Source organism: Poromitra crassiceps (assembly GCF_964638095.1).
Source record: "Poromitra crassiceps genome assembly, chromosome: 6".
Taxonomy (NCBI): Eukaryota; Metazoa; Chordata; class Actinopteri; order Beryciformes; family Melamphaidae; genus Poromitra; species Poromitra crassiceps.
The window spans coordinates 18,836,526-18,846,525 of NC_139627.1; the positions used below are offsets into that span (position 1 = coordinate 18,836,526).

Sequence of the window (10,000 nt, forward strand, 5' to 3'; positions counted from 1 at the left end):
TACGAAGCTCTCGAGTTCGCCTTTGTTTCTGGGGGTGGGCCACTCCATGACCGCCTGAGTCTTCTCTTCTAGGGTGCGAATGCCCCCCGCGCCGATGCCATGCCCTAAGAACTCCACCCTCCTCTTCAGGAAGTGGCACTTGTCTGGGTGTAACTTTAGACCCGCCTCTGCTATCTTCTGCAGGACTTTTCGTAACGCCCCCACTGCTGCCTGGAACGTGCCCCCGTGTGTCAAGATGTCATCTAAATACACGACGCATTCGGATCGGGGAATGTCTCCCAGCAACTTCTCCATTAACCTCTCGAACGTTGCTGGTGCGTTGCACAGCCCGAAACTGAGTACTCGAAACTGCCACAGCCCCTTCTCTGTGCGGAAGGCGGTCTTTTGCTTGGCATCGTCGCGGAGGGGCACCTGCCAGTACCCGCTACGGAGGTCTAGGGATGAGAACCAGGATGACTCTCCCGCGGCGTCTAACAGTTCCTCTATGATGGGCATCGGGTATGCGTCTTTTTTCGTCACTTTGTTCAGCCCCCTATAGTCTACACAAAATCGCATTTTGGGGCTATTTTTCTTTTTCACCAGCACTACCCCTGACGCCCACGGGCTGTCTGATGGCTCAATGATCCCCGCCCGCAGCATGTTCTCTACAGCTTCGTTCGCTATCTCTCTCCTCGCCGCTGGGACCCGACGGGGATATGACCTGACGGGTCGCGCCCCCTCCGTGTCTATTTCGTGTTCCACCAGGTGGGTACAGCCTAGCTCATCATCTGACATGGCGAAAATGTCTTTATATTCCTCTAGTACCCTCCACAGTTCATCGCTCTGCTGGGTCTCTAACCCTTCGCTCTGGCGTTTGTGCAATCCCCTGAGCATCTCTAACCTCTCTCTCTCCCCCTCTGCCTGTTGCGCTGGCTGAGGGCAAGTGTTTGGAGGTGGGCTAGGGGTGGGGCTTTGTGGAGGGGCTTGGTCTGCTGGGTGGGGCTCACTACGGTGACGCGATATACAGTTATGTTATTTACATTAGCTCTCTCCTCTGGAACGGTGGGAGGGTGGCCCATCTGGACTACTGGCCCCCCTGCAAATGTCAATGTGCTTTTTCCTAGGTCTACTGTGCATTTGTTTAGCGTCAAGTAGTCTTCCCCCAGGATGCAGGGTCCCGTCATTTCTACCACCCACACCGGAAAGTCCACTGTCTGTTCCCCCACTGTTATCATTACGTGTCCCCTCCCCCTCATTGGCATCAACTCACCGGATACTGTTCTTAGCAGTTGTGCTGCTGGCTGCTCCAGGCGCGTCCCCTCGGGCATCATGTTGACGTTCACCAGCGTTGCCGTACACCCCGTGTCCACCAGGGCGGCGCAGTATCTCCCCTGTATGTAGACTGGAACATGGCAGCCGTTCATCGCGCGCGGCCCGCTCTGCATGTTGACAGCTCCGGCGATGTCGTCTACTTCGGGGCCCTGCGGAGCCCCACCTCCCCGTTGCTGTCGGTGGGCCCCCTCCTGCGATGACGTGGCTACGGGGACTGTGGCATCGTAGACCCGTCTCGCCCCATCTGGACGGGCCCTGTGCCGTTTCCCTGGTTCCACGCTCTCCGGCGGCAGTCTGCTTCCCGATGTCCGGGGCGTCCACACCCCCAGCAGATCATGTTCCCTCTGGCCCAGCTGTTGTTCCGCTGAGTGGGCTGTCGAGCGGGGTTGGGCTGCAGGGTCGCTCTGCGGAGCAGTTGTTCTGTCAGCTGTTGTACTGACTCGGACAGTTCTTTCACCCTGTCGCCCTGCTCTTTCACCGTGTTGCTTTGCTCTGCCCAGGCCGTCTTCCACGCTGGCTCTTCTTGTAACTGGCTCTCTGCGGCCATTCTCACCACTGGGGCGGCCTCCATTATGCCGCTGCTCTTGTCCCAGCCTTCTACTGTCTCTATCTCCAGTGCCAGCCCCAGCGCTGCTCCCAATGTTTTCGGGTGTCCCAGCGTTACCTTCTGGCTTAGGCTCCGTGGCTCGATGGCCTGGACAAAGTAGCTTAGGGCTAGTCCATCCAGCGTCTCCGTCGGTAGCTGGCTGTATGCGCGCCGGCTGAGAGTCTCAATGTCCGTTGCCAGTGCACGTAGTGACTCACCCTGTCGTCTGCGTCTGTTACACAGTTCTGCGGCTACGATGGCCTGCTCCTCGCATCGGCCGAAACGTCTCTGCAGGACCCCCATCACCACATCCCAGTCCTTTGTATCAGCTATTGCCGACACGTACGCCGTAGCCTCGCCCTCGAGGGCCATGACGAGGTAGCTGGCTCTCTCCCTTCTCGTCCAGCCATTCCAATCTGCAGCCTCTGTAAACTGCTTGCAGTATGCCTCCCATTCGACTTTACCGTTGAATTTTGCCGGGGTGATTTCCTTTCTTCCCCGCCGCTCGCCGTCCTTTGCCGCCTCGACCCGTGTCCCGTCTTTGTCCTCGGGCCGTAGGCTGGCTCCGCTGGGCTGTGGCACAGCCTCCATGGCTACAGCGGCAGTGTCAACCCGCTCGATCTTCACTCTCACCGGTCCCGGTTCTTCCGCTCCTTCTCCCGCCTCGCTAGCTTGCCTGCTAGCTCCCTTGGGCTGCGGGCTAGCTTCCGTGGCTACGGTGATAGCTCTGTCTGGCTCGGATTTTATTTTCACCAACCCCAGGCTTTCTGTTGTTTTTCTTTCTTGGTTCCCTGTGGTAGCAGCTGCGTCTACCCAGACATCATCCTCCTCGGCCGGCTGGTAGTCTGCCCCGGCTCTTGCCTCTCCCGCCTCTCGATTGAGCCGCTTGCGCTCTTTCTTCAGGAACTTGTTAACCATTTCGCCAAATCTGGAGGCAATATTCACCGTTTAAACTTCTGACGCCAGTGTAACGTATCCGGTATCTCATGAGGCAGAGGCTTCTTGATGGTACAAGGGTCTTTATTCACAGTTAGTTATATTACAACTCTCAGCGGTTGTCACGCTCAAAGCTAGCAGCTTTCCCTTCGAGTAGTGTGTGTAGACTGACGCGCATGCTCAGTTCACTCCGGAAGTATTCCCACAGCATAGTGTTCCCCAATACAACACTCCCACACATCAGTTCCTATCTGCAGTCGAGACACTACCAATGCTCACCCCTGTATGTGTACTGCTGATTCGCTACAATACATTACATGTCAAATCATGTAGCCTAGCTGTTTTTTGTTTCATGATTTTCTGTAATGTTAATGATATGCAGAACGTTTCCGTTCACAATCTTAAAACATGTTTTAATGGATATTGCCCAGCAGCACCTCTAGCCACTGAGAGTTCATAGTGTTGTGGGTTCATATTTTAAGTCTTAAAGGTACTATCCGTAAGTTTGGCCGGAAAATAAACGTTCACAAAGTGTTTTTCTATTACCAATGAGTGAATGCGCCGTTCCTTAACTTAAAAAACGAGCCCAGCCGCGTCTCTCATGCGTTCACCCATTGCAAAGATATTGTAGGATTATCATGCTTCTCACGGCCTGTTTTCGCCTATGGGATTTTTGAATGGGTTTTTGGCGCGATGCTTCAAATAAGGTCTGTGGTTAATGCAAGCTTATTCAAACGCGAACCAGTGTTCAGCAGGATAATCTTCACACATGAGGACCACTTTTATGAGTTTTTAAGCTTTTACGTGCCGTTAAAAGGGCATCACTTCAAAGGACGAACACGGAAATTCTCTTTCCCTCACCTGGTTCAGCCCGGGGTAATCAGTGCACAGCAGCAACAACACTCCAGGTTGAGTGGTAACGTGACATGGAAGCCTATGCGATACTGTGTGTAGTTCTGGATTAGTTTAGCACAAGCTTTTTACTTCTAGGGCTCGCATTTATGCTTCAAAACTCATGAAAGTGGTCCTCATGTGTGAAGATGATCACTGGTTCACTGGTTCGCGTTTGAATAAGCTTGCATTGCCCAGAGACCTTATTTGAAGCATTGCGCCAAAAACCCATTCAAAAATCCCATAGGCAGAAACAGTGAAGAACCATGAAGTCCGGGACTTCCGCGTTCCGACTACAAAAATACGTCATCTCTATTGACAGCTGTTGCAAGTCGCTTTTATTTGCATCTGACAGTCTATGTGTAAAGTTTCATATTGTGCATGATAAAAGGTCCAAATACCTTTATGAAAGTGTCTTTGATAAGAGAAAGTAGCAATGAGCCACTTGGGCGACGGTACCACAGAAGAAGAATATACCATGAAGCAGGCCCTGCAAAACTAGCCCAGGCTACTGCAAAACTACGCTAGCAGCATAGACGTTCAGAGAGGACTGGTTTCATTTGGGGATTTCAGCTCGCAGCTTTTTCACCAGCAATAACATCATTTCCCAGACTCTGGTAAGGAAACGGCTATAGTGAATGATTAAAACAAGATGTCTCCAGAAAGATAAGAAGTTGTGGTTTCAGCCATTAAACCGGGTGGAAACAACACGTGACCATTTGTAGCAGCAGTTGAAACTGAATTTTGATAGAATATTGGCAAAAAAGTGGTTGGGTTTGGCGTCGGTGACGCTATATTTAGAAATTACCACCAGCCCCACTAATAACGTTACCGTCTTGTGTTGATAATGGATGTAACAGTCGTAAATATGCCTAACATTACTGTCTGTTATGCTTACGGTACATTGTTTGACTGTTCAGTTTGGTCAACTATTAGACGGTACCGGGGAAGAAGGCTCTGACTGCAGTTACTGTAGCTGCAGCACATTAGTATAACATTAGCTTGATGCTAATCGCGGCTAACTAATATTTATTTACATTTATAGAAATTACCACCGAGCTCCACCAGGGGCGTAGGCAGAAATTCAATTATGGGTGGGCCTGGATCAAATTGGGTGGGCCTGGATAAAATTGGTGGGGCAATTGCATGACGAAATTTTGCACGCGAAGCATGCAAAATTCCTAGATGTCATGAAGTCGTCATGCATTAGACTCTGGAGATGATGTGCCCTGCGTTTTTAAGCTACAAAACCATTAGCTAGCAAGGCAGCAGCAAGTTTGCCTCTAGAAAACAAACAATTAAAAAAAAAAAGGAAAAAAAAAATGGGGGGTGGGCCAGGGCAAGAAGTGGGTGGGCCTGTGCCTACCCAGGCCCACCCGTAGAAACGCCCCTGAGCTCCACTAATAACGTTACCGTCTTGTGTCGTTAATGAATGTAACAGTCGTAAATATGCCTAATGTTACTGTTATGCTTATGAAACATTGTTTGATTGTTCAGTTTGGTCAACTCCAGGCATTACACGGTACCGTACATACAGGGGAAGCAGGGTAGTTCCTGGCTCACGGTAACGTGAATATCTACAAAGCATCCAACACCTCTGCTGTTGCCAGGCAGCTATTTGTGCGCGTGCGAGTATGGTGCCCGCGCATCAGCTCGTTCACACGCTGCCTGCAGTTACTCTAACGGCCACCGGTGTCAGAAATAGTTAGAACTTATGGATAGGACCTTTAAATAGGCTATATTACACAATTAACCAAAAAATCTAATCCCTTCCACTCCAGGGCACCTACAGACCTGTTAATGGTGTAAATATATTACTGAGGCTTTACGATGAGCTGACCAGAAAACTGCTCAAGGTTAAGTTAAAAGGAAAACAAAAAGCTCCAGGTGCAGTTAAAAACAAAACAGATTTATACTTTGGACACAGAGGAATTGGGGTCAAAAAGAAGAAGATACATGTTAGAGAGAGAGAGAGAAGAGGGAGAGTGTGTGTGTGTGTGTGTGTGTGTGTGTGTGTGTGTGTGTGTGTGTGTGTGTGTGCGTGCGCGTGCGTGCGTGCGTGCGGGTGTGCATGCATCTGTGTGTGTGCACGCCTTCCTGTGTTCCTGGCCTTTTTAAAGACACAACATGGCTGAAGTGAAAAAGGCTAAGCGAGTTCAGTTAGTGGAGTGACGGGCCCTACACATCGCCCGCGATAAACTCGCATGTACTCGCACTCGCCCAGTCAGCCCTGCCCCGCTGCTACAGCGTGGTTGGCTGCCTTGCTGTATTTCCGTCTTCAATTGGTCGATTTCGAAATGCCCCTCCTTCCCTCGCTGCCATCTTGTCGCTCACCAGCTTCCAAAGCATGCTGGGATACCTGGCGCCAGGACATCGCAGGCAACAAGACGAGAGGAGGGGCCAAAACCGAAATAGACCAATTGAAGACGGAAATACAGCAAGGCAGCCAACCAAGCTCCAGCAGCGGGGCAGGGCTTGACAGGGCGAGTGCGAGTACATGCGAGTTTATCGCCTATGCTCGCGTTTGGTGAGAAGAGGGTCTGAGTCAGCTGTTGAAATTTCAACATCCCAGTGATCCTCTTTGACGCTTTGCATCCCGAGCAGCTGTGGCTCTGTGACAGCTGGATCGGCCTGTTCCACTTTCCCCCGGCCCACCCACCCCCCATACCCCCCCGGCTTGTTCCTCCTGTCCTTGACTCAGGTGCACTTCTCGCTGTCAGGTAAACCTCCCAGTCCCAGGCAACAAAACAGTTTACTTCTGTTTGGCGCGGTGGAGGGGAACTGGGTGGAGGAGGGGTACTGGGGGTTGTCTCCTCGGAGAGATTCCTCAGCCAGCTCATGCAGCTCTCTGTGCGATGAGGTCACGCCTGATATACCCTCTCTCTCGCTCGTGAATTCGAGTCAAAACAGCAATTAGCCGTGTGTTTTTTCCTCCCTCGCCCCCTGCTGGCCCGCTCCCAAAAACATCTCACTAATCCCAGCTATTGTTTTTCTAACACACTTTCTGCGTCTTTGGTAAAAACAAGGTGTCGCATGAAAATGCAAAGAAAAGCATCTGGTGTCCGTTAAGTTCAGAAAATAATGACTGTAAGTGCATACAGTAATAATACGGTATCAACGAGACGGCATTTACAGTGGAATAACTGTCAATAACTGTCATGTCAGAGATGGAGCTGCTGTAGGCCTTTAAAATAAACAAACATTACAGCGTTTCTCCTTGTTTGTGACAGAGTGCAGAGCCACATTTCAAAGCTGTTTGACATTTTGACGTCTAAATACTAAGAATTACAGATGCTCACAGGAATTTGGTTGAACAACAACTAAACACTCAAACAGTTCAGTTATATAACAAGAAAAATGGTTTATGTGTTTACAGCAGATTTGTGGTTCAACAAGAGGAAGACACCTGTCAGAGAGAAAGACTGTGTGTGTGTGTGTGTGTGTGTGTGTGTGTGTGTGTGTGTGTGTGTGTGTGTGTGTGTGTGTGTGTGTGTGTGTGTGTGTGTGTGTGTGTGTGTGTGTGTGTGTGTGTGTGTGTGTGTGTGTGTGTGTGTGTGTGTGTGTGTGTGTGTGTGTGTGTGTGTGTGTGTGTGTGTGTGTGTGTGTGTGTGTGTGAACTACATTTTCACATTTTAATAAAACATGCTCTTTCATGTTTTTCAAAGGTGCTTGGTGTGAAAGCAACTCACTGAGTATTCTCCCCCTCCCAGGACCAACAAACAACAATGAGCTGTGCTCTGTTGGAGAGGTGAAGTCATTACTCAAAAACATAAATGGCATACAAGCAGCCGGGCCCGATAACATTCCCTCGTGGCTTTTAAAAGAACATGCTGAAGAATTAGCACCAATCATCACGCATCTTTTCAACCACTCGTTCTCAGAGGGCAAACTCCCAACCATCTGGAAAAGTGCAAATGTGGTGCCCATTCCTAAAGAGGCTGGCGCTAATCAGCTAAACCAGTTCAGACCAATATCCCTAATAAGTGTCATAGCTAAAATTATGGAAAAGTGCATGCTCAAACGAACCAGCGATCACATCCTCTCAGTGGTGAAGGACCAATTTGCCTACCAAAAGAAGTCTTCCACGACAATTGCCCTGGTCAAAGCCTACCAGTCCTGGCTTACTGCGCTAGACTCTCGTGATGGCACAGTGATCCGGGTGTTATTGGCTGATATGAGCAAGGCCTTTGATAGAGTCAATCATGCAACACTGATGCAGCGTTTTTGTGAGGTCATCTCAGACCCCCGGGACATTGCATGGACCCTCAACTATCTCCACGGCAGGACACAACGAGTAGTTGTCAACAATACATCCAGCCAGTGGACTCACATAACATCTGGAGTCCCTCAAGGAGGTGTGTGGCCTCCATTCCTATTCCTGCTCTACATGAGTTCTAGGAACACTCTCTTTGATGACTCAGTATCGGTGGGTTATGCAGATGACATCAGTCTCTCAAGATGCCTTGCTACCAGGTCTCTGCCATCAGATCTGACTATGCAACTGGAAGCCCAGCCTCTGGATGAATGGGCCCTGCAAAATGACATGATCCTGAATGGGAAGAAGAGCTATGAGGTGCGGATCACCTGTGTGAGAAAAGCCCCGGTGATAACACCATTACATCTGGCTGGAGAGGCAGTGCCTGTGGTTCCATCTGCTCGCTACCTAGGCTGGCAGGTAGATTCCTCTCTTTCTCACTCTCACCAAGTCCAGGACATGGTGCTCAAGGCATCAAAGCGTCTCTATCTGCTGAGAGTGCTGGCCAGAACAAGCATGTCAGTCGATGACCTCCTACTGATCTACTTTGCCCTTATCAGATCAGTGCTGGAGTATGGACATGTCCTCCTGGTTGGATGCAGTAAAGGACAGGAGGAGGAGTTAGAGCGAGTACAACGTAGGGCACTTAAGATCATCTCGAGACGTGGCACGCGGCCGCTCCCCCACCTCCCATCTCTAAAGAATCGTAGGGAGGAAGCTGCAATCACTTTACTAAAAGAGATGATGAGTCCATCCCATCCACTACATGATCTTCTCCCTCCAACCAGACTGCAATGTACTGGTAGGCAAATGAGAAACAGCACCGCCCTCTCCATGCCGCCTTCCAGGACACAGCGCCTCCAGCAGTCCTTCCTGCACACTGCAGTCAGACTCTATAATGATCAAGAAGTGAAAACTGTCTGACCGTCACCATCTCCATGTTGAGGCTTGATATGTGAATCACTTACTTAGTTAAATTGTTTATCCTTGTTTAGTTTTCAGCCTACAGTATGTACACTTTGTCCATTTTTTATCTTTGTTGTTAAGAAGAGTGCATTTCAGACCTGTCTCTGCGAAACTCTTTCTTCAATAAATGAATTGAAAAAATGTGTGTGTGTGTGTGTGTGTGTGTGTGTGTGTGTGTGTGTGTGTGTGTGTGTGTGTGTGTGTGTGTGTGTGTGTGTGTGTGTGTGTGTGTGTGTGTGTGCGTGCGCACGTGCGTGCATGCACCACTGATTGTCTTCAACCTACCTATTGTTGGGCTCTTCAATTTATCATCAATTTATTTTTATCATAAAGCTCTCTGGGGCTTTTGTTTAATCATAAAGCTCTCTGGGGCTTTTGTTTAATCATAAAGCTCCCTGGGGCTTTTGTTTATTCCTTTAATGGAAGTTAATGAATGTTAAATTAGGTTCAGGAGCAGGCCACGCCTCAACCACTCTAACCACGCCTCTAAACCACACCCCAATTACCTGGCAGAGTTACACCTGTTGAACACATCCTGCCCTGTTTGTCCCAGCTCTCTCGAGCACAGGCTGTGTATGCATTGCTATACAATCGATAGCATTATACTAGCTCTCAACCCACCCTCCCTTCATCCCCTCATCCCTATCATCAACTCTTATCCTTTCATACCCCATCCCTACCCTCAACCCTCATCCCTTCATCCACTCATCCTTCAACCCCTAACTCTAACATTCTTATTCCCCGTTGTCAAAACCAGTGCATGTCTCTCTCATGTCATTCACATGATTTGTCTGGGAGGGTCTGAATCAGCTCGGATGTAAACACGCCGAAAAGCAATCAGCTCAGGCAGGACACGCCGAGACGGAACCCCCAACGCTGAGTCTCCTCCTGCCTGTCTCCTCCTGCCTGTCTCCTCCCAGACAGACATCAACGGATGACACCTTCATGCACCCTCACTTGCACCTCATCACATACACATATCTATCTTCATGAAATCTTCAAACGATACATTGTTGTGGTGTGGTCCTTGCTAGTGAATTTATTATTTTCCTGGC

The 10,000-nt window shown here is 49.6% G+C and overlaps 1 protein-coding gene across 1 annotated transcript in view; it reads right to left on the reverse strand.

The window, feature by feature from the left end:
• Positions 1–7,651, reverse strand: part of sez6l (seizure related 6 homolog (mouse)-like) — a gene marked incomplete at its 5' end in the record, with an annotated part of 35,460 nt that extends 27,809 nt beyond the window's left edge. The window contains one exon of the mRNA XM_083638136.1: positions 7,593–7,651. Coding sequence (XP_083494262.1) covers positions 7,593–7,651 — 59 coding nt within the window. The remainder of the gene's footprint in view (positions 1–7,592) is intronic.
• Between the last annotated feature and the right edge of the window lie 2,349 nt (positions 7,652–10,000).